The following is a 26529-nucleotide window of genomic DNA, read 5'->3' as shown; positions in this document are numbered from 1 at the left end:
GTGCCAGTATTAAAGAGAACCTGGGGTTATATGTGAACCAAAGTAACAATTTTATTCAGCTTTTCACATTCATTATTCATGAATAAGCTTAAGCAAGTTGAATACAATTGTTTTAAGAATCTGGATGTATTAGTATCTTTCAATGGACTGTAAATCTGAAAAATAATTGGACATGAGAAGTCCTGTATGTGGCTATTTCCCATTCAATCCTAATTATGTTTTTAAAGAAGAGGAGAAAGAAAAGTACTGTGTTTAAGCTAGGATTATGGGTCAGTAACTGAAAGAAGTACTACTCTTTCCTCCCCATCCCTTGCAGGGGACACATCTTTAAACTGTATTTCATTTCTGAATAAAACCTGACATTCAGTTTCTGGATACTGAATCTGGTCATTACTTTAACCATATGTCTTTATATCTGTCAAAATCTGGCAGGGCTTTGTAACACAAGAGCCTCATTTTAAACCTGCCTACTGAGTTTGGCTGCGAGACATTTTTATATGGGTTTCAGGAAGATATACAGTATGTGAAGGTATGTGTTGGCAGTCTCACCATCAGCCATTCCAGAATTAAATTTTGAACAGTTTTCACAAATGAAACTTTTAACTTGTTTCTTTAGATCTGTGGTTTACCAACAAAGTTCGAAGGAGTCTGCCACTCTGCAGCCATTTTTTACTCTGCAGTTGGATATCCAGTCTGATAAGATACGCACAGTTCAAGATGCTCTGGAAAGCTTGGTGGCAAGAGAGTCTGTTCAGGGTTATACCACAAAAACCAAGCAGGAGGTAAGTTCTTTAATGGCTGGGTACACTTTTGAAGTCAAACATTACCATTAATCATTATGTGGCTGTTTAATATTGTCTGTGTTGACTGACAGCAATTCTCAAAGATCTCAGGAAGAAGTCCTTAATCCTGTTACCTGACATCCTTTCAAATCCTTTTACCTGACATCCTTTCAACTGGTAATGCTAGGTACTGGACCTGGGACCCTGTGCATCCAAGGCACATTCTGTCCCATTGAGCACATTCATAAGACAAGTGCAAAATGTGTTATGCATCCATAAAGCCTAGAGTCTCACATCTGTGGCTGATTGAACACAGCCATATCAGGACAAACTAATGGGGCAGTAGAAGAGAACCAGGCACCGGGCAACTCCTCCAGTCTACTTTGTGCTTCTTCCTCGCTTTTATATGGCAGCTGGGTTGTCTGTGACTGGTCTTTATTATGTCTGTGTAGCATAAATATTGCTATGCTGCTTCATTCTAAAAGCTGATTCAGTGAACTGCTTTTTGAAACCAAAGTGATTTCCCCCCAGTCTGTTCCTAATGAGAGTCTTGTGGAATTTAGTGCTCTAGAATGACCTAGTGCTTAGCTCATTTATGTAATTAATTTGCGTACTTTCTCAATTTATCTTGCATTCCAAAGAACCCCAAGCAATGTATAAAACAGAAATAAAAGAGACTATGTGAATTTTGGAACAATGCAATACTATTTTAACAGTGACCATGCCAAGATTATCTTTCTGAGAAGGCCTGTTGGAATTAAAATGTCTTCAGTAGATGCTAAAATCACAAATATTATTGTATTAAAATAGTTTCTTTTACATTTTTGTGTGATGTCAAGCCATGCAGATGAGTAAAAAAATGCAGTGCGTTTGTCCTGATTTTTTCAATAGTTAATAGAATGATGTGCCTAGTTGTATTTTTCCACTGCTATGCACTGATCATCAGGTGATGCTTTGATAGAATTGGAGATGGCTTATTTAACTAGCCTTAATGTAGGAAGCACACATCATCGTTGTAAACAGAGTGGTTCTCTACAAGATAGAAAAGAGTGGGCTTTACCACAGTGCTTAGGCATTGGGAGGAGAGGGCAACAACTTGAAAAAAGGGTGAGAAGCATGTTGCCCTGAAATTATGTGTAGGCAAACGCAGCCCGTCTGGATTTTTATGCCTGACATTATGTGTGGGAGTGGAAGTGGCAGAACATCTCTTTGGTTGTCTGAGAGACCTCCTTGTATGGGAGGAAAACTTGCAGTGCAAACTCCTCAGGGCTTGCCACACGGATTTTGTTTGGCTAGCCGCTCACTTCTGGGTTTTGGTACATATATGGTTTTAGTCTCCTCTTTACTTGACAACCCAAATGTTCAATTATGGCTTCTAGAAGAAATGGGTGTTCACTTGAGGTGCTAGTCTGGTCTGGTTTATATTTTAGTGTCTAGTCTGGGAAGAGTGCAAACATCTCATATTGCGTTTTTAAAAAAAATAGTTTTCTCTAATGTATTTATGAACAAAATCTTCTTTTGCACTTTGCACCAGTCATTAACAAAAGCTGATTAAATATGTGATCATTAGCTCACAGGAGTAGTGTGTAGAACTGGAGTCAAGAACTGAACTGAAAACAAATTTTGAACCAAAATTTGTCCACCAAGTGCTTTCTGCATTGAAAGCCTTCATGCCTATGAAAGTAGATATATAATATATAGGTAGGTGGCTTTAAATGTTGTACATAGCCAGAAACATTATTCCGCCCCTCTTGTGGTGGAAATCCCTCATCTGTTAGTCTGGCAGTGCCTAAAAATGGAAGGTAGAGGTGTTTATGTGTGTATTAAACTGATTTCAGTAATTGCCACTTCTGATTCTAAGGAAATAAGCTTAATTAGTGACTAGCAGAGATATGAGGTCCAACTAAAATTCTGCTTTCACCATGCTAGGTGGAGATCAGTCGAAGAGTGACACTTGAAGAACTCCCGCCAGTGCTTGTCCTACACCTCAAACGATTTGTCTATGAGAAAACGGGGGGGTGCCAGAAGCTCATAAAAAATATTGAATATCCTGTTGACCTGGAAATAAGTAAAGGTAAATCTTCTGAACAAAGCATTTGGGTGTTTTGTTTGTTTGTTTTGCAGAAAGAGAATATTGTTGTTTATGCTTTTGGGGCGGGGGGTGGGTCTGTTTAGAGCAGGGGTGTCAAACTCAAATTCATCGGGGGCCGCATCAGCAGTTTGGTCACCCTCAAAGGGCCGGTTGTATCTGTAGGACTATGTGTTCACTCTTTATTATCATAAATTATTGTCACTGCATTCAATTATTACTGTTTTTTGTAATAATGTAAGTAATAACTAGCTCTGAAAGCGGAAACATAGAATAATGGCAAGTAGATATTCAAATGTACAATTATTGTACAATTTATTGAAAAATGATTTTTGATAACTGCACTGGGTGGTGGAGGCTCGCTAGGGTTTCATGCAGGACCTTTGCAGAGCTACTTTGCAGAGGGGAGGGGAGGGGAGGGAGGGAGGGAGGGAGGAAGGAAGGAAGGAAGGAAGGAAGAAAGAAAAGAGGGAGTGGGAGGGAGAGAGGAAGGAAGGAAAGAGGGGAGAGAAAGAAGAGTAGGAAATAAGGAAGGGAATAAAGAAGAAAAGAAAAAGAAAGAGGGAGAAAGAAGGAAGGGAGGGAAAGAAAGAATAATAATGAGGGAGAGGAAGAAAGATGGGAAGGAAGGAAGGAAGAAAGAAAGGAGGGAGCAGGAGGGAGAGAGGAAGGAAAGAGGTGAGAGAAAGAAGAGTAGGAAAGAAGGAATAAAGAAGGAAAGAAAAAGTAAGAGGGAGAGAAGACAGAGATAAAGAAGGAAGGAAGGAGAGGGAAAGAAAGAATAAGAACGAGAGAGAGGAAGAAAGAAAGGGAAGGAGGGGTCACCGCCTTGATTGCGGGCCACATGACGAGGGCCACATGACGAGGTCTGGCGGGCCGGATTTGGCCCCCGAGCCTTGTGTTTGACACCCGTGGTTTAGAGATTTCAGGATCAGCGTATATCTTCAGGACTGGTTAAGCAGCACAGATTGAGCTGAGTTTAACACCAAATATCATCTCCAGTGTTATTTTCCGTATATTTAAAAAAAAGCTTGCTGTACATTAGTATCACAGTCTTCATAAATCAGCACATTGATATTTATTCCTCAGAATTTAATCACCAAAGTCTTGCAGCACTTGGGGGGACTTCAGTGTAGTGCTAAAGTTCCATCAGCTTAAGAATTCTTGCCTGTGCAATTGAATGTTTTGCTCCCTCAATCTGTTCAGGATGTTTCCCCAGCCCTCTGGGGCAGATTTGGGGAGGATGTGGGGCACATGCAGCTGCAGGGGTGGCATCCTATTAGGCAAGCAGAAATCCTTGTGCTGATAGGACATGGTACAACAATACTGCTGTACATTAGTATCACAGTCTTCATAAATCAGCACATTGATATTTATTCCTCAGAATTTAATCACCAAAGTCTTGCAGCACTTGGGGGGACTTCAGTGTAGTGCTAAAGTTCCATCAGCTTAAGAATTCTTGCCTGTGCAATTGAATGTTTTGCTCCCTCAATCTGTTCAGGATGTTTCCCCAGCCCTCTGGGGCAGATTTGGGGAGGATGTGGGGCACATGCAGCTGCAGGGGTGGCATCCTATTAGGCAAGCAGAAATCCTTGTGCTGATAGGACATGGTACAACAATACTGCTGTTTCTCTCAAAACGGATGCTTTTTTTTTTTTAAAAAAAATTGCCATCTTTTTCTCTCATTCCAAGGTTTGGAATGCTGTGATTTAACTCCCTGAAATAACAGCAATCTCTGAAGTTATTTAATCTCACTAATTTATAAGCACTTCTTTTAAAAAATAAAACAAAGACCTAAAAATAAAGATCATCTTAGCACCAGTGTACTATAAAACTTATTGCCTGCCATTTACTTTTGTGTCATACCCAAATCTTGGACAGGTATCTGACAAAAGGAAGCCCTCATATTGGCAAAGATCAGTGAGAAGCTTATATCTCCTCAGGGAGGATGGCCATACATCCTGAGCCTTCGCAGTGGAATAGAAGAGCTATTGTTGACAGGCTCAGCTTTCAGTAGTTCTTTTGTTCCTTGCAGTGTGTGCATGCTCTTTGGTTCGTTAAATGTGGGTAGAAGAGAGGCGGAAGTAATCTTCTAATACTAAAGACAATAATTCACTTAAAATTCTGTTTGCTTTTTCAGAGCTGCTGTCTCCGGGGGTCAAAAGTAAGATATTTAAAGGCCAAAGAACCTACCGGCTCTTTGCAGGTATGTGCTCATTTATCTCAAGTGTAATTAATTTTGTCACAAGGGCTCTTGCTGTTTTAAAATATTGGCAGTCCTCTCGGATCAAGCATATGCACTGCTAAAATTAATTCTTTTTTTAAAAGTTCCCCGTTGTGTGTCTTAATCCAAGAATGCCAGTTCAACAAAGATGATATTCTGCAACCACTCCATATTATTCAAATCAAGGAAGTTATTCAGAGTTGCTTCACATTACTCAGACCTGTCAGTTGATGGCAGCCAAATGTGCAGTCAACCTTGTGGAATTTAGTACTTGAGTCAGTACTGACTGTGGTTGCGACTGTGGATTGAGAGATAGTCGCTTGCAAAGTATTGAAATTAGGGAGGGAATAACCTGCTGCTTGTAAAAAGCTTGCATTTAGTTGTTTGCTGTTTTGCTGCACAATTTTAGTGATTGCAGAAGTTCAGCAAACAAACCACTTTCTCCCAAGCAGTCTAAAAAGTCAGAGTTTTATCTCTCCCCCATTTTTAATATTCTCCAAAATTACGGAATGAATTTCAGGTGACTCCCCTGTTTTCTCAAGCCCTCTGGCAAGTAAGTTTGGGAGAGAGATGGAGTTTTCTTACACTTGAGTTGAGGTTTGAAGAGCATTTTAAAAATATCAGTATCTCCCACTATTTCTGATGTTTTGTGCCAGCCCAATTGAGGGCACTCCTTGCTTCTTCCTTAAGTCCCTTTCTCATGCCCAAGGGTTCTGGTCTTTGTATGGCAAGATGTAATTATCTGGCTAATAAAGCAAACTGATTATTGTGGAACTCCATCCCTCCACATAAGTTGACAAACATTTGGAGAAGCCAGCATCCATTGAAACTTGTTAATGTTGTTTCCTTCCCTGTTGTCTTATTAGTTGTTTGGTTTTGGTTTTTTGACAGTTGTCTACCATCACGGAAACAGTGCAACTGGTGGACATTACACTACAGACGTCTTCCAGATTGGTCTCAATGGCTGGTTGCGCATAGATGACCAGGCTGTCAAAGTGATTAATCAGTACCAGGTGGTGAAGCCGGCTGCTGAGCGCACAGCCTACCTCCTGTACTACCGCCGAGTTGACCTGCTTTGAAAACTCCCCGTTTTTCTGCTGTGTTTGCCAGATTACCTGCTTTCTAGAACGCCAACTCTCTCTAACCCTTATTTCTCTTCCTCCCCTCAATGAATTCTTTCCCCTCTCTCTTCCTTCCCCTTGCAACTATGGGATAGAGTGAAAGAGAAGACTATCTTTTTGAGGTTTGTGAACAACCTAGTTGGTGTTGGCTTATTGACTTTGCTGAATGAAGTCATTAGGGTTTGAAAGACTCAGTCTCACGAATCACACACAAAGTATTTCTTCTTCTTTTTTTGCGCTAATGCTGAATCCTAAGAGATTATTAAAACGGGATTTGCAACTGATTCCCACTTTCTAATTGCATAGTAGAAGCAGCCCTGCACCAGCAACAGAACTTGTAGATTTCTGTGAAAATGTTTTATCTTTACTTAAATAAAAAAACTAAAAAAAATTCCTCTCTAATCCTCCCCCACTAGTTTTTTTGATAAATGGTAAAAATGAGCCAGTGTCTATCAAGGAAAAAATGGTCCTCCTTAAAAAGAAAATACTCTACAAAAAAGTATAATATACAGAGTTGCCGGTTCCTGATAGGGAAAAATACACATTTTAATAATTGTGCGATGAGAAACTGCTTAAGTACACATTGCAGATCAAAATACTTTTGAGTTAAAATGTTAGTCTATATAGATGGGTGATTGTAACTTTATTGCTATTAAGAGATTTCAAAACTGCATTTATGCTTCTGTGTACATGGGATTTTAAAACAAAAAATGGGCAAAATAATGAAAGTTGATATTTTTTTTCAGTCTGCTTTGTTTAATTTTGCTGTCCGCTCTCCTATAATGTTGAGTTCCTAAGTGTACACAGTCTAGTGATATCTAGGAGTATAAAGTTGTCGCCCATCAATAAAAAAAAGTCACAAAGTTGATATAAAGCTCTGAGAGTGTTCTTTGACCACGGGGCTCAGCTGAAAGCAACACAGACATTCAAAAGAACAGGAAAAGCTGCGAAGCCAAGTCTCCTGGTAGGGTGCCAAAGACAAAACTGAGAAATACCAGTTTTGTACTTCCTGACCAGCTTCACTTTCACCTCCAATCAAGTGAGATTAGACAAATCCATTTGGTGTAGTTCTGTCAATGGCTATTAGACCCAGTAAACTAAATGGATGTTCAAAAGCAGTATGCCTGGGGGGGGGCAGTTTGGGGAGGGTTGGCTTTGGGGCACCTGTGAAACATCTGGATAGGATGCTAGACTAGATCAACCTTTGGTCTGATCCAGCAGGGCTCAGTCAACTTGTCTAAAGTCTCACAATCCAAGCTTGCAAAGGACGTTTCACCTTGATTGCCTTTTGAATTTGAATCTCTGTAAGGCAACAACACAAAAAGCTTTTGTAAACTACCGGTACCAAAGTTAACCATTTGTTCTTTCAGGCTGTCCATGTGCCACACAAATGGCTTCAGTAGGTATAAGTTCTGTAAGCCAGTAACATTGAAGGCCATTTATGAAGTTCTGCCATTTTAAAAAGTTTTTTATTTCCTCCTCTCCCAACACAGACCATCAAAAGTTGACAACTTGAATCTATTCTGACTTCAGAGCAAATGGCATCTGCTTTCGTTGCAGTGGCTGTTGGTTCTTGGGAGTGTTTAGCGGTGGGGAGAGTCATTTGTCCCACAATGCCAGCCTGTCATCTCTATTGTTCCTTACACACGTCACTATCATCCAGCCCCCCCCCTTCCATATGACACATTACTCAACTTGTACTTAGGATAATTCTGGCCCACAATAATTAGCAAGCACAGTATGATTTATGGGGAGGGCGCCAGGGCCACGTCAAGAGTCCTGCACTCCCAAGCTGTGTTAACTCGCCTCTTCATTGATTTTATATTTCAAAACCTTTTGCCAGAAGGGAGTTAAGAAATCTGTGAGCTTAAGTAGCTGTTCCGGTGTTAAATTCTTTCTTGGAATATTTATTTTCCCTATCTACCACCTAGAGGAAAACGTAAACTTGAAGACCTGGGTGGAGGACAGTGTCTGTTTTAAATTATCTTGAAGGTGTTGCAAAGGCAGGGGACTCCCCTTGTATTGCTTCATGGGACATACTCCTGTGGCCCTCTGTTACTACATTTCTCATACTTTTGTGCCCTAATACCTCTCTCTATTCAGTTACTCCATTTTCACTCAAGATAGTGTGCAACAAAATGCATAAGTTTATTTTAAAAAATGCCTTCTGTGCTACCCTGTTTCCCCTATTTTAAGACGTAGTCATAAAATAAGCCATAGCAGGATTTTTAAGCATTCAAGGACTATAAGCCATACCCAAAAAATAAGACATAGTGATAGGCGCAGCAGCAATGCCGGCCACAGCTGAAAATAAGCCATAGTGTGGTTTTTTGAGGAAAAATATAAGACGGTGTCTTATTTTCGGAGAAACACGGTAGTTGCAATTTCAAATTTTAAAATTTTTTATTTTAAAAATAGCTTATGTAAACCATGTAGAGGTTAGAATTGATTAAGCAGTATATACATTTTGTTAAATGAACAAACCATGGCTTTTATGATTCTGTACATTTCAGGAACAAAAATAGCAGACTAGCAGCTTGGAGATCTGTTACATCAGAACACCTCCGGCATCCTTTGCTGCTCCGAGATAATAATCTCTCTCTAAGAACTTGGCACAGTCAGCCTGTTTTGAAAAGGTAGCACGTCTTATCTGCCTTGTATGCAGAAGGTCGTAGGTTTAGTTCTGGCATCTCCAGCGATTCAGTTAAACGCGTTGTAAACTTTAAAGTCCATTGGCAAAAAAATGGGACTCCACAGCGCCATGTGGTGTCATAGTGCTATAACGGATATAAAGCCCTTTGTCTTTACAAATGTAGCTGAGTCCAAGGTAGGGTTGGGAAAGACCAGGGGTTGTCAACCTGGTCCCTATTGCCCACTAGTGGGTGTTTCAGGATTCTAGGTGGGCGGTAGGGGGTTCTATGGCACAAGCTGAGTCCTTCCATCGAGCACTGGTGGGTGGTAATGAAATTTTACCATCAAGAAAGATACATTAGTGGGCAGTATTAAAAGGTTGACTATCCCTGGGAAAGACACTTGCCTGATACACCGGAGAAGCTGTTGCCGGTCAATGGTGACCACGCTGAGCTAGATAGACCAATAGCATAAAGCAGCGACCCTTGTACATTTCTTTGTCCTTGATCCATCCTATATTGCCTATGTTTACTCTCATGTTGTAAGCCCTTATTTTGTCCGTATCTTAATTGGATCAAAATGTAGAATGAACTGGCTTCCTGCATGGAAAACTCTTGTGTCCAAGTCCTATTTGGAGTAAATACCATTTAAATTAATGAACTTGTGTTAGTTGTGTCCATTAGTTCAAAGAATCTCTTCTGAGTAGGACTAACATTGAATGCAAGCCTCCTTTTTGGGTTGGCTTTCTGTGTTACTCAGTTGTGGTCCTAATCCTAGATCATTATCTTGAGTTTTACCTCTCACTGGGATCAAATTCAGCACTTTACCTCTTGTTTGAATTTTAGCTACTGCTGTCCTTAAAATAGTAGAAACAGGACATCAAAATATTTGAAAGCTACCCCATTTAGCCTTGCTCCGAGATGAAATGTGTTGCACAACTGCTGAAAGTCTCTCATCTTTAGGTCAGATTTTGCTAGAGGAAAGAGGATTTCAAATGTAGACTGTGGCTACAGAGAATGCCTTTGTTTAAGGGCAGACAGCAGCTAATGCAATCAGGCTATTCAGTGCTCGGAATCACTTACGAAAAATACTATTGCAATTTTTTTAAGCCATGGGCCATAAAATCCATAATTAAATAGGGCTTTGCCTAGAGTCATACATACATCTGGGAAGGACCTAAAAGTTCATTTAGTCTCAATCCCTTCCAATGCAGAAAAAACCAGTATTGCAGCAGAGCACTAGATTTTTAAAATACTAGCACAAAAAATAAGAACCAGAGTATAGTGGTTAGAGTGCTGGGATCAGGGTTCAAATCCTCACTCAGCCATCAAGCTCACTGGGTAATCTTGAGCTAGTCACCCTCAGCCTAACCTATCGCACAAGGTTGTGCAAATAAAAATGAGAACTTGAACCATGTATGCCTGCTTGAACTCCTTGGAGGAAAGATGGGATAGAAGTGTCATAAATAAGAATAAAATGCTAGTATTAAATATTTCACAAAGTCCTGGGCAAATGAGGGTTTTCTTGGTATGAAAAAGAAAAAAAGTTCGGAAAGAGTTAAAGATTTCAGCTACCACTGCTGAAAAAGCCTCATCTTCATCACTCACTTCCTCTCCAAGATTGGCGGGACCCAGAGAAGAAGCAGATATTGACACCTAGATAGCTTCAGTGGAAACAAGTTGTCATTGAAGTAGCCTGGTCTCAAGCCACTAATGACTGTCAAAACCAACCTTAATTTTATCCAAAAAAGATGGGTAGAGCATGTAACTGTTAAGAACCTGCAAGATAGGCTGTGCTCTGGTGTACTTGCCCCTGTTGTACTTTCTCAACACAGAAGGACTTGGAAAGTTGCTGTCAGAGGAGGCAGCACTTTGCTAGATGGGCCAATGGTCTCATTTGGCATCAATGCACCTTTACATAGAAGAGCAAGCCTTGTGGCTTTATAGATGTGAACATGACTACAATTCCCATCATCCCTGACCACTGGTCCTGCTAAATAGGGATCATGGGAGTTGTGGGCCAAAAACATCTGGAGGGCCGAGGTTGAGGAAGCTTGATCTTGATGCTCCAAAAGCACGAACTTTTCTTCATATGTTAGGAAGATTTGGTTAAGGCAGCCTTCAGAGCCCACCACCAAGAGTATTTACAGCTTTGGTATACCTACAGGCACACCTAGGAAGACCTGCTTGATCAGTCTGAAGGCCTGCCTAGCATCCTGTTTCAGTTAATGGCCAGGTACCTCTGGAAAGACATCAGGGCAATAGCACTTGGCTTCTCTTGTTCCTGGGAACTGAACTTGGACAGGGGTCATCAAACTTTTTCATCAGGGGGGCTGGTCCACAGTCCCTCAGACCTTTTGGGGGGCTGGACTATACTTGGGGGGGGGGATGAACGAATTCCTATGCCCCACAAATAACCCAGAGATGCATTTTAAATAAAAGCACACATTCTACTCATGTAAAAACATGCTGATTCCCGGACCATCCGCAGGCCGGGTTTAGATGGCAATTGGGCCGGATCCAGCCCCCGGGCCTTAGTTTGCCTACATATGAACTTGGATATACACTTCCTATGATCATAGAGGTATCCTAAAGGTACGGTACCATGCCCAGTAGTCTTATCTTCCATGGATTTGCCCAACCACTCTTTAAAGTAATACAGTATATGCTAGTTACAGGTAGGTAGCCGTGTTGGTCTGAGTCGAAGCAAAATAAAAAAATTCCTTCAGTAGCACCTTAAAGACCAACTAAGTTTTTATTTTGGTATGAGCTTTCGTGTGCAGGCACACTTCTTCAGATACGCAAGTATATGCTAGCGATTGTCGCCACTTCTTGTGAATTCCATATGTCAACTATGGGCCGTATGAAGAAATCCATTTGTCTTGAATTTCAAACCAATCACATCCACGGAAGCCCCCAAATTACAGTATTACAAGAGAGGGAGAAAAATATATCTGTGCCATGCATTATTTTGCAAAAGTTTTCATGTTCTCTTGTTTCATTTTCACAAACTAAATAATCCCAAATTATGCAATCCTTCCTCATAGAGTTGCCCCAGTCTCTGGATTATTTTAGATGCTGTTTTCATCCCTTTCCAGATCTGCCATATCCTTTGTGAGATGTGATGACTAGAATTATTAACGCAGTATTCCAAGAATGACATCACCATAGATTTGGGGGAAACCATTTATTGGTATTTTTATTTCAGGACCCTTTCCCTAATGATCCCTAGCATGGAATTGAGTTTGCTGCTGCACACTGAGTCAACAGTTTCATTCTCCACCATAACCCCTATATATTTCCTGTTGGGAACCCTATATATTTCCTGCCATCATCTGTATATATTTCCTGTCAGGTCAGACCCTAGCTCAAGAAACCTTGACCATTTATTTGGACTTGTGTCTATTACTTGTTGTGTTTTATGGTCATTTCCAAAGGACAGCTCCTTCTGAAATATTGCCCAACAATTATCTTGTTCTGTTTACTTCACCTTTATGAGAAAGTTGTACACCTTTGCTAAGAAATGACAAGTATGGTTCTCTTCTCCTGCAATACATGCCCTTCTAATTGCATGTATGTTTTTAACGATCCTCTTGGATTTTAATTGCTATGTTTACTTTTACGAGGAATCTCTAGTGCAGGCTGTAAAGGAGACATTATCTGAAGTGGGCTCCTTTATGATGCATTAGATTGGAAGGAAATTGTGAAAGAGGGAAGGAATTGCGTGGTTTACAAATGAAACATCCTGTCTAAAGTGAAAACTTGAGAGCATGGTTTTGTGTATTGACGTTTGTTAACTAATTGGATTTGGGTTCTATCACTTTTGAATGGGCCACATTAACTGAGAACTGCAACAAGATACAATGCTGGCACTAAGAACCTTCTTTTTCTTAACAGAATGCTTCTGCCATGTAACCCTACAGAAAAACAAGTGTTGAAATCCTGTCAGGACTGAGTGGCTTAATTGGGTTTTTCATCAAGGATCATGCAATATGCCCCGGTTGCCAAGTAGCAACATTCAGGCACTTACAGGAACTAACCAGCTCCATTGAGCAACGCACAACATCGTTATCACCTAACCACAATTTTGATTTTAGTGTGGGCTTCATGGCACCACATTCTTTGCTTTGGAACAAACTGTGTGTTGTCTTAAAAGAACTCTGTAACTGACTGCCTGTGCAAAAGTTGGGGAGAGTATTGTATTACAGTTATTCAGTATCAGGGAAAGGCTGTAGCTCAGCGGTAGAGCATCTGCTTTGCATGCAGAAGGAAGCTCCTAGGTTCAAATCCCTGGCATCTTTAGGAAAGGCTGGCAGGGAGACCCCTGTATAACACAAGCCAGTCAGTGAAGGCCATACTGAGCTAGATGAACCCAATGGCCTGACTCGGTATATGGCAGCTCCCAGTGTTCCTGTCAGGATTTCGGGCCAAGAATAACTGGTTTGACTCACTATTAAAGTCTGGGCTTTGTAATATGGAGACCCCAAATGAGAATGCTCCCCGCCCCCGTGGTGAGATTCCAGGTGGGCCTTATTTCTGAGACAGGGCACAGTACAGGGATCACCATAAAATGGCTTCTGTCTGTGTGTGGCATAGCACAAAATGGTGGTGATGGGGGTGTGGTTTAACCACATGGCTGCTGCCTTTAAAAGACCAGAGAAGAAGGACCACAAAATGGTGCTGACATGCCACCCCAACAATGAATGAAGGTGCCTGCACCTCATTTCCCTCTACGGCATGTGCAGAAACTGCCTTCTTGACCGTTGGCCTACTATTGGTCTCATCTGCCCAGTCTGATGGAGCCTGTCTTTGGATGCAGGGGAAATCCCTCACTCACTGAGGGTTTGAGATTCATTGGCTACCTTCACCTAGTTTAGCCAGTCAAAGCCGTTTCCTGGGATGTGGCTGCTGTCACATGCTGACAGCTTCAAGGAGCCACAGGTGAGAGTTGAGTGTAGGGTGGGGACCAAAGGTGGACAAACTACCCCAAAAGGAGTACAACCTGTCCCCCACCAGAGGTGGTACCTGTCCCCTAATACCCCATACAACCCATATACTCCTATGTAGAGTTCTGGATAAAGGAAGAATCAGCCCCCACCCTTGTCATAGTCTGATGGTGGCATTTTGGACCATGTGAAGTGTCTTGACTTTTCAAGGGCAGCCCCGTATAAGATGCATTGCAGTAGTCCAGGTTTGATGTCACTAGAGCATCAACTCCTGTTTATCTTCTGCAGGAAAGACTACCCAGATCACATTCATCATTTTGAAAGAATTTCAGCACTTGTTTTAGTTAATAAACACTTTATAGAAGTATTTATAGACCACCCTCTCAGAAAATATCAGGACAGTACACGACAATTGGTATATATAAAAGCCTTTAACACAGAACAAAGGCATCATTAAAGTAACAGACTAATCAGAACGCTTTTATAGCTGCAAAGGCTATAAAAAAAAAGTCTGCAGGCGACTCCTGAAAGTTTAAAGTGAGGCTGCTTGCCAGATCTCTGCTGGGAGAGCATTCCACAGCATGGGAGCTGCAACACTAAATGTCTGGCTTCTAGCTGAGGCCAGTTGGGTACACAATGGTACACAATGAGCAGAGCTCTTTGGGAAAATCGCAGTGATTGAGCTGAGTACTTAGCCCTGTCTATGAAACCACTAGGCCCACAGTTACCCCACATTTTTAAAGCAGTATGATGCCACTTCAAACAGCCCTGGTTTCTCCCAAAGAATTATGGGAGCCATAATTTTGTAAAGGGTGCCAAAAGTTGTTAGGAGACCCTGTGATCCTGGTGGTTTTCTGGGTGAGGCTGTGAGAAAGTGACCTAGGTCTGAAATCCTACCCAATGCACTTGCTGCTCTGGATTTCTGTCAGCATCTCAGCAGCCATGTTTTACATTAGAGCTTAAGAAATGCCTGCCAGGCTAGTCCAGCATCCTGTGGGAAGTTCAAAAAGCAGGAGCTAAGTGCAACACCTCTCTACCCACCTATGACTCCTAGCACCTAGTATTCAATAGCCATTGATAGTTTTATCCTCCTTGAAAGCCATGCAAGTTGGTGGCCACCACTGTCTCCAGTGGCAGTGAGTTCCATAGATTAACTATGCACTGTGCGAAGAAATCTTTTCTTTTATCCATTCTGAATCTTCCAACATTCAACTTCATTGGGTGTCACTCGATGCAACAGCACGCGTGGCTCTGGATTATACATGATGCTCTTGAAAATACTCCCCCCCCCCGTGCCTATTTCCTTCTTATTGAAAAGTGTGCTTTCCTGGGTTTTAAAAAGTTCTATTAGATGGTTCTTTTGGGGGAGCCTCCCTTGATGTGTACACACTCTCCTAATCCAAAATCCCCCCTTGTCCCTTTTGCTAAAGTCTCGCATCAAAGCTTTGTGTGGCTTTAGAGCTCTGTCCAAAAAGTGGATTAGGGAGCAAAATTTATGGCGTATTAATTATGTGTCTGCCAGTAACTGATTTATTTTTCCTTTAAAAAACAAAAAAACAAAAAAACACCTTAGTTCTCTTTTTGGGCAACCATCTTCTGACTCAGCTTTTTTTGGTAAAGAAATCCATTGAATGGTTTTTTGGAATCAACAGAACTCTGTAGTGGTTCAGTGGCTCACATTCAGGAGACCTGACCTTCAATCTTGGAACTTGCTTAATTTCCACATTGCACATTGAAAAAGGGGGTTCCTTTACTCACTGCACAGCAAAGTTACAGTATTTCTTTCCCGCTACTGATCTGTCATCTCCAACCACTTGCCAAACATATAAGGGTGGGTGATCAGTGGGGGAGGGGATCTTTGGGTTGGGAGCTTTTAACCTCTCTTCTCCACAATTTTTCCACACTGATCCGCTGACATTATTACAGCTCAGCAGTGGAACTTAGGAACATAGGCAGCTGCCTTATACCAAGTCAGGCCCATCTAGGCCAGTATTGTCTGCACTGACTGGCAGTGGCTCTCCAGGAATTCAGTCAGGTATCTCTTTGCAACCCTACCTGGAGATGCATTGATTGAAACTGGGACCTTCTGAGCCCTTCCCCTTCGGTGGTGGATATGGCGCCTTTGGCAATCAGTTTAGCCCATGTGCGCTGCTGCTCACCTTCCCTATTTATCCCATGAAAAGTATCTGAAGCAAGGCCTTATGCACAGAGCAAAACGCTCACCAAATATATCTGTTTCCGGAGGGGCATCCAGGTGAGTTTATTGTGGTGAAAACAATGAAGTAAGAACCTTAAAGCTTAGCATAAACTTCTGTAGACTCCATAGAATGCATGATATAATCTTCAGCTGCAAGAACAGACCCACATAGCTGAACTGAAAACTGTGAGGTCTAAGGAACAAGTGCAAACAGTGATAATTACACTATTAACCCTGTGACCATTTGCAGTACAGACATCCTGGCATTGGTGAGTCAATTAACTCCTGCTTTGTGATGAAAATCCATTGTCCCAGTTCAATCCAGAAGTGATAGACACATGTTGGTGAATTGTAATGCACTCATTTTATGTTTCAGTCTTCCTGTGAAGTCCCTTTGTTCCAGCATGACCACTTTAATGTCCAATAGATTGTCCTGGGAGGATGCAATGATCTCCCATAGGTTTTTGTGTATTGCCATTTCTGATGGCAGATTCGTGTCTATTGATTTTTTTCCCCCTGTAGCAAATGTCCTGTTTGTCCTACTTAGAATACAGATGGGCACTGATTTGCTTGTTTATTAAAGTGTTTCCGTACCACTATAACATAAAATATCAGAGTGGTGTACAACCCTAAAATATAAGTTACAGGTAGGTAGCCGTGTTGGTCTGACGCAGTCAAAATAAAAAATAAAAAATCCTTCCAGTAGCACCTTAGAGACCAACTAAGTTTGTCATAGGTATGAGCTTTCGTGTGCATGCACACTTCTTCAGATACCTCATACTTCAGAAAGCTTGCTCACTATTTCTTGACCTTTTGTTTGGTCCTAATAAAAGTACTTTGGACTAGCCAAGCCACAATAAATAAATAAATAAATAAATAAATAAATAAATAAATAAATAAATCAATGTGTAGTCTCACAATCTTTTTCTAGACATACTGTCTTGGAATATGAATGATGGTGCAACAATCAATCCTTTTCGATAAAGTAATAATAAATATTGTTTTTCCTCAAGTGGGACAGCTCTTGAGTATAGCATCAGAGCTCCCCCTAATGTTCTTCATGGTACCGGAAGCCACCTCTTTGGAAACATGGTCTGTGAACATGCCAATTTCTTGAGCTCAGGCATTTTCTGATTACTTTTTGCATCATATGCTTCTTTCATGGTTTATGACATTTACATGTTTCTGGAAGGTTTGTGGCAACCTACGCAGTGGCTTGCCCTGTTTATCTCAAATGAGTCAATCTGGGAGGGAGAAAAGAATGTGGGTTGTGGTCTCACTGGCACTGCATTCTGCAGCATGCCCAGATACTCTGAAAGAAATGGACAAGAGATTCAGAGGCTGATGCAAAACAACAACAACCACCAAATAGGACTCAAATCACTTCCACATTATTTATTGAGCAAACATCCTGATCTGTTTGCACAAAGTTTGCAGGACGTTTAAGCTACACTTGCTATTTAATGAGCATTCATATTCTGATTTGTTTGTAGGAAGCTGATATGCGGTGTCAAGCAATTATTATCCCGCACTTTCCTGATCACACCAAAAAATGGGTGGGAGTTGCACAAGAGCATGGAATTAACCTCCCTTCCTTCCTTCGCATTTCTAAACTGCTTGCTATTTTAAAGTCTCTGAGAAGAATACAAACATACATCTAAAAAGCAATCAAGCGTTGTAAAAGGAGAGATGCAAAACATTTAAAATAGTATTTTAAAACAGGCGGAAACAGAATTTCAGTAATAATTGCAACTAGTCTCATTCACGACAGGGAAATCCTGTGGAAAAATAAATGTCTTTATAAGACACTTGAAACAACAGATGGATGGTGTTTCAGAATCGGCAATAGGGAAGGCATTCCACAGTACCTTGTGAAATTCTGTATTGTCTTTTGGCTATTTAATGAGCAGTTACTTTGATTTCTTTGTGAGAAAGTTAGACAGTAGTGCTTCAAAGCAACAAAGGTAAAGGTGAAGGACCCCTGACAGTTAGGTCCAGACGCAGACAACTCTGGGGTTGCGGCACTTATCTCGCTTTACAGGCCGAGGGAGCCAACGTTTGTCCACAGACAGTTTTTCCGGGTCATGTGGCCAGCATGACTAAGCTGCTTCTGTCGCAATGGAACACTGAAACCAGACCAGCGCATGGAAATGCCATTTACCTTCTTTGACATGTTTTTGAACTGCTAGCTGGCAGGAGCTGGGACCGAGCAACGGGAGCTCACCCCGCCGCGGGGATTCGAACCGCCGACCTTCTGATTGGCAAGCCCAAGAGGTTCAGTGGTTTAGACCACAGCACCGTCATGATGGCTATGTTCTGTCTCCATTGTCAGAGACAGCATCCTTCTGAATACCAGTTGCTGGGAATCACAGATGGGCAGAGCGCTATTGTGGCCAGATCCTGATGTGGGCTTCCCAGAGGTGGCCCGATCCAGCAGGCTCTTCTTGTGTTTTTGTATTCATGCTTTGCAGCATTTCCCCATCACTTCCCTTCCTGCGATTTACTGTGCAAGACCTCCCAATCAACTGTAACTGCATAAGCTGAATTTGCTGGCATGTGATTGCATCACATCTTAAAAAACAGTGACAGACTGGAAATGTCCTAAGTCAATCAGAGCAAATGCTCAATAAACAGATTGTTTGGGAGTGACCTTGACTGCAGATGGAATAGCTGATTACATCTCAGCTAACTACACCAGTGAGGTTGCAAAGGCAAGAGGTATAGGATCGGCCACAGCTCAGTGGTGAGCATCTCCACCGCATGCAGAAGGTCCCAGGCCAGGTTCAATCCCCCGCAGCATCTCCATGCAGGGAAAGTCTCCTCCGAAAGAGAGCTGCTGCCAGCCAGTGCATTTAATATCTGAGCTAGCTGGACCAATGGTCTGATTTGGTATAAGGCAGCTTCTCAGGTTCCTATGCTCCTTCACCCCGTCAACCTCTCGCAGCTTCGGAGATTCACAGTAGCGCCGCCAGCCAGCCTGCCTGGGCAGTGGACAAACCGCGTTTCGGAGCAGAGGGCAGCCATAGCAGCATCTCAGAGCCGGAGGGAAGCGCAGCGCCTGCAGAAACGCCACGAGCATTTGTAAGGAGGCGCGCGGCCAATTCTGCAGCCACTCCGGCCAAAGAGGCCAGTCCGTGCCTTCCTCTGAAAGTGAAGGCAGGGGCAGGCAGATCGGGGATCTACTGGCAGATCTCGGGATACTTTTCAGCAAGGATTTGTGTCCCCCAATTTCTCCCCGCCCTATAAAATTGCCCTGCTGGAATGAAGACAGTTTGGACTAGCAAGAAGTAATTAAAATAAAAATAAAAATGCTGGAGAATCAGAACTGTGACTCTTGAGTTCCCACATCCAGTTTTGTTGCTTAAAACAATTTCCTGGACTCCGAGCGTGATGGATGGATCTGGGGATTCTAGTAAAACACGCGCAAAGTAAACACCACAAGCCCGAAGCTCGCTCGCTCGCTCGCTCCTGGTCTAAGGTCCCTCCCTCGCTCCCTTATCTCTCCAATCCACTTTCTCAGACAGGAGGAGACGTCTAGCCAGCTTGCCCATTTCACTCTGGTTACCAAAATGGATTGCTCCTGTCTACGCTTCTGCCTGGCGCTGTTTGTTGGGCAAGAGTGTCCAACACTTTTGAGGAAGGGATTGCAGTGGAAAAAAACCCGGCAGCTACCCTAACCTTCTCCTTTTAACTTCACACATTAGGTGTGAATATTGCGGGGTTGGGAAGAGAGGACAGGCGGGTTTTTGTTTTGTTTTTTTGGTGGAGCGAGTTTCAGTCAAATCTGTTGAATTTCCCCTTCAGTGCAAAGCCCCTTCTCTCCTGCAGAGGCTCAGATGCTGCTAAGGAAGCGCATCTTCCAGGGAAAGAGAAATGATTCACTCGTATCTTGTCATAAGGGGTGGGAAGTGAGGGGGGCGGAGGAGGAGGAGGAGGAAAGACAGGATGGTATAAAGCAAGAGACCCGAGACACTGCTCTACCACAGTTGCTCTGAGGTCCTGGGAGAGAGAAGGAGTAGCCTACACACTCTTCTTCCCGCTTCTCGTCTGTCCGCCTCTCCTAATACTTGAAATAAGAGACGCTTCACTTCGCCACCCGCAGGTTCCAGAGGAGAAAATATAACAAAGAGGGTCTCTTTCCCCCCCCTCCTTCATATTTTGCAAAGGTGAGTGCCGATTTTCTTCCTTAAAAAAAGCACATTTTTTTTTAACAATCGGTGTTCTTGCCGATCAGTCTCAGGGGCTTTGGAGATTTATAGTCAGTGAATCCGGACTCCTTCCCCTCAGAGGGATGGGGTAGTTTTGTCCATTTTTGCTCTGTGCTTTTATTTTTGTGTCTTCTCTCTTTTTTGTAATGCTTTTATTTGCTTGCATTTTCAGCCTGCTCTTTGGATTGCATCCAACATAAGTTGGGTCCATTAATTTCAATTACTCCAAAGAGGACTTGGGTTTTTTTAAATTGCATTTATGTCCCACCTTTTCTTCCAAGGAGCTCAAGGTGGTATACATGGTTCTTCCCCTCCTCACTTAATCCCCACAACAACCCTGTGAGGTTGAGCTTCATGACTAAGTGGAGATTTGAACTCTGGTCTCCCAGGTCTAAGTCAAATGCTCTAACCACTGCACCATACCCCATAGCTGCCAAGTTTTCCCTTTTCTCGTGAGGAAGCCTATTCAGCATAAGGGAAAATCCCTTTAAAAAAGGGATAACTTGGCAGCTATGACCATACTGGCTCTAAATACATCCCTTTGAGATTTTTTTTAAAAAAAGAAAGTGGCAAACAAGTGCAATTATTATTATTAGATGGAGGTGAAATTAAGTTGTGTTTCCACTTTGTTTTATAGCTGTGTGTATTTTTTTATTTTTGATGAAAAGGTACCTGAGTTTATTTATTAAATGAAACTCGCATGCATCCACATCCATCCATGCCAGCTCTATGAAAACTGAAAGAGTGTGACTGACAGGCTCATATTTGTCCATTTATGACTTAAACCCAGTCCAAAAGCCAACATTGTGTCTGCTGCTAGGCTATAGACTTGCTCCCTCACAAGGGCTGAGTCCTTGGTTTGTCTGTCTCCTGAACCTGATCATTTTTGCTCAATGTTTTATGGAACACAGCAGAGCATCTGGTGCAATCTTCACCTCTCCTCATCTTATGCATGGATAACCTTTGTTCTATGCTTTGCCCGCTAGTAAATGCTTCAGCGAAGATGACTAAAGAATTTACATTGTGCTTGATTGTGGACTGGCTGCAATCAATGCACCTAAAATTAGCCATGCCCATTAACTTCAATGGGCCTACTCTGAGTAGGGCCAGCATTGCATACAACCTACGGTACTTTCTCTTCCTCCCACATTAGCTCATTTAAAAACTGCTGACTTGAGTGCCAGTAGACCCAAGGTGTAGTAATTTGGATAATTATTGGAAAATATTGGATAGTTTTATTTATTTATTCTGACATTTGAACCTCATCTTTCCTCCCAGGAGTTAAGAAAGTGGACATAGTTCTTCCCCTCTCCCATTTCTTCCTCAAAACACCCCTCTGAGGTAGGTTAGGCAGAGAAACAGTGACTGGACCAATATTCCTGGATGACTGAGGATTTGAACTTAGATCTCCCAGGTCCTAATACACCACACTGGTTCTCAGAAATAATGTATTTACCTGTCTAGATGTTGGATGAGGTTTTTTTTAATCAGGACCTGGGGGGGGGGACACCTGTGGTTGCATGGATGTTGTTGGACTCCAGCTCCCTTTATGATAGGATCATGCAACATACAGTAGTACCTCGGTTTAAGTACACAATTGGTTCCGGAAGTTTGTAAACCTGAAGCGTACTTAACCTGAAGTGAACTTTCCCATTGAAAGTAATGGAAAGTGGATTAATCTGTTCCAGACGGTCCGCAGAGTACTTAAACTGAAAGTACTCAAACCGAAGCGTACTTAAACCGAGGTATGACTGTAGTCTTAACTGAGTCAGATCAATGGTCCATCTAACTCAGTAATGTCTACACTGGCTGGCAGCAGCTCTCCAGAATTTCAGGCAGAAGTCTCTCCCAGCCCTACCTGGAGATGCCATTGGGGATGGAACCTGAGACCTTCTGCATGCAAAGCAGAGGCTTTTCCACTGAGCTATGAATCTCCTGGGCTAGGGCTGATGAAGGGTAAAGTCTGCACTGCCTGCCTTAAACAAGCTGCTACTTGTGTGAAATAGCAAGCTGCTTACAAGTTATATTAAAGCAGCATTATTCTTTCTAAAGCTGGCACATCCTAACAGGCTTGTTCCCGTCTATTCAGCCCTTCTGAAACTCCTCATTTTCCATCATGCTCTTTCTATTAGGAACCCATGGCGGATGGCAGTCTTCAGCAGATTCACATGACTTAGGCTGCTATCCTGTAAATACTTACCTGAGAGTAAGTTGCATTAAACGGCACTGCTCTGTACTAATCCAGGGCTCTGCATGTTTACACAAGTCTAAATCCTACTCAGTTTGGTGGTGCTCCTTACTCCTGGAACAACATGTACAGGATTGCATCTTTTGTTGGTTAAATATATTTTTTTGCAGGAACGTAGCTGATGCTAAAGAACAACTAGAGAACATGTTGTTCATTTTGTTTAATGGTGTAAGAATTCCTAATTGTAAAAAGGGAAAACCATATCCTTAACTAGTCAGCTCTTCAGTGGGTTGCTATGTACTCTTAAGAATCAGAAGGGTTGACTATTTTGGCCAGGCTAGAATGAATAGGCTTTTATGGCCTATAAGCTAAGTGGGCTATAAATGTCATTTTTAAAGGGATTATTAGATCCTATGTGCTGATTTCAACATGGGACAAATTTGTGTGTTGAGAATGTGAGTTCAGCATGGGTTGCTGTGGCTGCTGGAAGGATTAATCCCATCTCCTGGTTGAGAATTAACCATTATCTGTTTATTGAGTTGCACAGTTCAAATACCTATCAAGTTTTTAAACAGATCTGTAATATGAAGACAGGGGTCCCCAACCTTTCTGGAGGGAGATTGAGGGCACATTTCAGAATCTGTCAATGTACCCATTTCACAGACGACAAACTGAAAATGCAGAGAAACCCCTCCTCAAAGAGCAGGCAAAACATCTACATTCCCTCCTCAATAAAATACAGACACAGGGACACAAGAAACTGCCTTTATACCAAGTTAGGCGATTGGTCCATCTAGCTCAGTATTGTCTACACTGACTGGCAGTGGCTCTCCCAGGTTTCAGATGGGAGTCTCTCCTGACTGTACCTGGAGATGCCATTGGTGATTAAACCTGGGACCTTCTGCATGCAAAGCAAGTGCTCTACACTGAGCTATAGTCCTTTCTTCAAATCCCAGTCCTCAGGGTTCTATGTACAACATAGATTGAAACCTCTTTGCAAAAACACAAAATGATGCTTTGAGCTTAGCATCTGGCCAAGCATCCATGTGATAGCTCAGGGGTCCCCAAACTTACCCGGCTTCGGGCCGGTGCCTGTTGCACCGATCGTGCGGTGGGCCAGAGGGCGGGGGAAGCGCACAGGAGCGCCGGAAATAGCTTGTGCACATGCACACGGGCCTCCTCCGACCCAGAAGTGCACCGGAAATGACGCTTGCGCATGCACGCAAGGTATTTTTGATGCTCCTCTAACCCGGAAGTGTGCCGGAAATGACTCTTGTGCATGCGCACAAGCTGTTTCTGATGCTCCAGCCACCTGGAAGTGGGCAGCTGCAGCGCACCGCACTGTTAAGAGTGGGCAGCAGGGGTCGCCGGGGGCCACATAAAGGAGCCTCGCGGGCCGCATCCGGCCCACGGGCCTTAGTTTGGGGAACCCTGTGATAGCTTCACCTGTTGAATGCTATGCTCATGCACAGATCCACCATGCCTTATTTTTTAAGAAGGCAGTTTGCTTCTTGGGAATCGGAGCTGATGAGACTCTGTGCAAGAAGTGTGACAGAACAGGGGCTTCTTTTGTTGGAATCGGTTGGCCAATCCTGCCACAAGCCAGGGGTGTGGGGTGACTCTGATTTTGTTCCCAGATCAAATATCACTTCAGCTGATCATAGCAAAGGTTTCCCTTTTGTTCCATACCCTCCAGATTCTTTTTCCACATGAGGCTTCTCCTGGGTCTGCACCAGGAGGCATTTTTTCTGCCGACTCATGGCTTTCTGATCCATCCCAGATGTTGACACGGCATCCGTAGCCTAAGCCCAACGGATTGAAAAGGAGGCCACGCTCCTACGGTTTCCTCCTTCCTCCGCCCCACTCCCACCCTCTTGCTTAAAACAAAAGCAAAGTTTATTCAGCTGCCTAGATGGCAGCAAGATCCTTTCAAAAGAACTTTAGGCGCATACCAAAATCTTCCAACACAAACACAGTTTTGTTTGGGCAGTTTTCTTTTTGGAAGGCATCTCAAATGCTGTGAGCCCACGAGAGCTTGATTTGATGGGTCTGTGGTGGTATAGAAAGCCCTAAATAATTGGGAGCCCAGGTATACCAGAGAAAGGGCCTCTTCCACTCATACCCTACCCAATTATTAAGATCCTTCTGGTGATCCCCTGCTTGCTATCTCAGCTGGTTTGTATGTTGCTCTTCTTTTATCCCAGGGGAAGAACCTTTGCCTTTAGCCTTTGGAGCCATCCTTCTTTGCTGACTCTGCTACTTTTGCTTTCTTGCACTCCATTGTCTCCTGAGACGGATGGATGCCAGCAACAACAGCGGACGCTGCTCCTGCTTTGCTTTTGTTTCCGATTTAAGCGTGATTCCCAGGAGGGCAGTGGCCAATTCAGAAGCACAGGATACCTTCGTGACAGTCACCGTCAAGTCCCCTCACACCCTTCCAAGATTATGCAGCTTTCTAAGATTCTACAACAATATTATCGTTATACAATAATAATAATAATTAGGGGTGCTTTGCAACAATCAGTGCAGAACCTCCATGTGTTGCCGTTCAACTGGAGCTACTATTTTCTGTGCACATACATGGGCAAATGACTTGGAGCACTCCAACATCTTCTCTTGGAGTTACACTTTTCCCATGAAGTTCCCTTGTTTGGAACAGAAGCTGCACACCATTCTTTTGAAATGGAAGCACTGTCTGTTCTCAGTGTTCCTAAATACCTAGCTTTGGCTCAAAAGGCTCCCGTTTCATGCTGACTGGATGCTGGAGACAGGGACCCTGCTGCAGAAACCCTGGGCCATGACCCCACTGATGCTGCCAGGCTGTCACTATTCTTAGGTGGGACTCAACCACATACTGGCAAATGCAGGTTGCACCATTGTCAGCCAGTGAGGACATTACTGAGCTAGACAGACCAATGCAGAGTCCTTAGGAATGTAAGAAGAGCCCTGTTGGGTCAGGCCAATAGCCCATCTAGTCCAGCATCCTGTTCTCATAATGGCCAACTGGGAATATCACAGGCAGGTCATGAGTGGCATCAGTGTTGTCCCTGCATGCGATTCCCAGTGACTGGTATTCAGAGCCATACTGCCTCCAATAGTGGCGGCAGAACCCAGCCACTGGATAGCCTTACCCTCCATGAATTGGCCTGATCCTCCTTTAAAGGCATCCAAGCTGGTGGGCATCTTGGAAGGAGGCATCCCTTGGGACTGAATTTCTCCAAGAGAGGAAGCACAGCAGCAAATCTTGGAGGAATGTGGTGTCCATGGACCCATCACCTGATGAGAATTCTGGTCTATTACATCTATCTGGTCTATCTTCTCCCTCCCCCCCCCAAGACTATAGCACAAGGAATGGGGAACCTCTCCCTGACCCACTAGGCACCTGACCCAAAGGCATGGCTTAGATTCAGGGATGGGGGATGAGCAGCTTAGCCATTGTGCTACATAATTGATTGAGCCAGAGAGAGAGAGAGAGAGAGAAGAGAAGAGGATCCTGCTGTGGCTTAATGATCTTCCAAAGTGAATAGCAAGCCATTCCTCTGCTTCCCTGCACAGGGGCGCCTTGGAAATCATAAGCTGGGAGAGAACTCTGCTTCTGCTCCCCTTTATCACAAGACAGAAGAGCAGCAGCCAAGCTCCCAGCTGGAGGCCAACGCTAGACAGTGCTGTTAGCTTAAGCTGCATAAAGAGCAGACAGTTCCCTTCGAGGTCAGGATGGGATAAGGCGGAGAGAGTAATTACCGGTAAGAGTGTTTGCATGTCCCCACATCTGGATTGTGTGTGACACAGCAGGACTTTTCTCTCTTAATGTATTTATATGGGGCTGAATCCAGTGTTGCCTTTCTTCTTGCATGGCAGACTTCCGCTAGCGCAATGGGATTCCCCCCCCCCATCTCTTTTCTCCCCCACAGTCCCACCACCATAAACCCTCAAAATTTTCTCCAGATGGTTGGAGAACCCTTTGAAGCACATTTTTGGGGTGTGGGTTTGTGTGCATGAAGAGAAGGGGAACAGGAAATCCTGGGCAAGTGGGGTGTTGTCCATGCAGTGCGGGATAGCATTGGCTAGGTTTATGATAATCTTCCTCCAGGTTGCTCTGGGCAGCATTCATAGGGTCCACCAAGCAGGGATGGATGGGTCAGCC

At 43.2% G+C, this 26529-nt stretch overlaps 2 protein-coding genes across 5 annotated transcripts in view; both read left to right on the top strand.

Moving 5' to 3' along the window:
- The window catches only part of USP10 (ubiquitin specific peptidase 10), a 42650-nt gene extending 31464 nt beyond the window's left edge, over positions 1-11186 (top strand). The window contains exons 10-13 of one of the 4 annotated variants that reach the window (XM_035118146.2): positions 617-782; positions 2712-2856; positions 5012-5077; positions 5987-11186. In XM_035118146.2, coding sequence (XP_034974037.1) covers positions 617-782; positions 2712-2856; positions 5012-5077; positions 5987-6174 — 565 coding nt within the window. In that variant the 3' untranslated portion in view covers positions 6175-11186. The remainder of the gene's footprint in view (positions 1-616; positions 783-2711; positions 2857-5011; positions 5078-5986) is intronic. The other 3 variants (XM_035118143.2, XM_035118144.2, XM_035118145.2) reach the window with 3 other exon arrangements.
- Positions 11187-19956: 8770 nt separating this feature from the next.
- Positions 19957-26529, top strand: part of CRISPLD2 (cysteine rich secretory protein LCCL domain containing 2) — a 53348-nt gene continuing 46775 nt past the window's right edge. Inside the window, exon 1 of the mRNA XM_035118260.2 lies at positions 19957-20155. The gene's annotated coding sequence lies outside the window, so the exon portion shown is untranslated. The remainder of the gene's footprint in view (positions 20156-26529) is intronic.

The sequence above is a fragment of the Zootoca vivipara genome, chromosome 6 (assembly GCF_963506605.1).
Source record: "Zootoca vivipara chromosome 6, rZooViv1.1, whole genome shotgun sequence".
NCBI classification, from domain to species: domain Eukaryota; kingdom Metazoa; phylum Chordata; class Lepidosauria; order Squamata; family Lacertidae; genus Zootoca; species Zootoca vivipara.
This window is presented reverse-complemented; position numbering and strand designations above follow the sequence as displayed.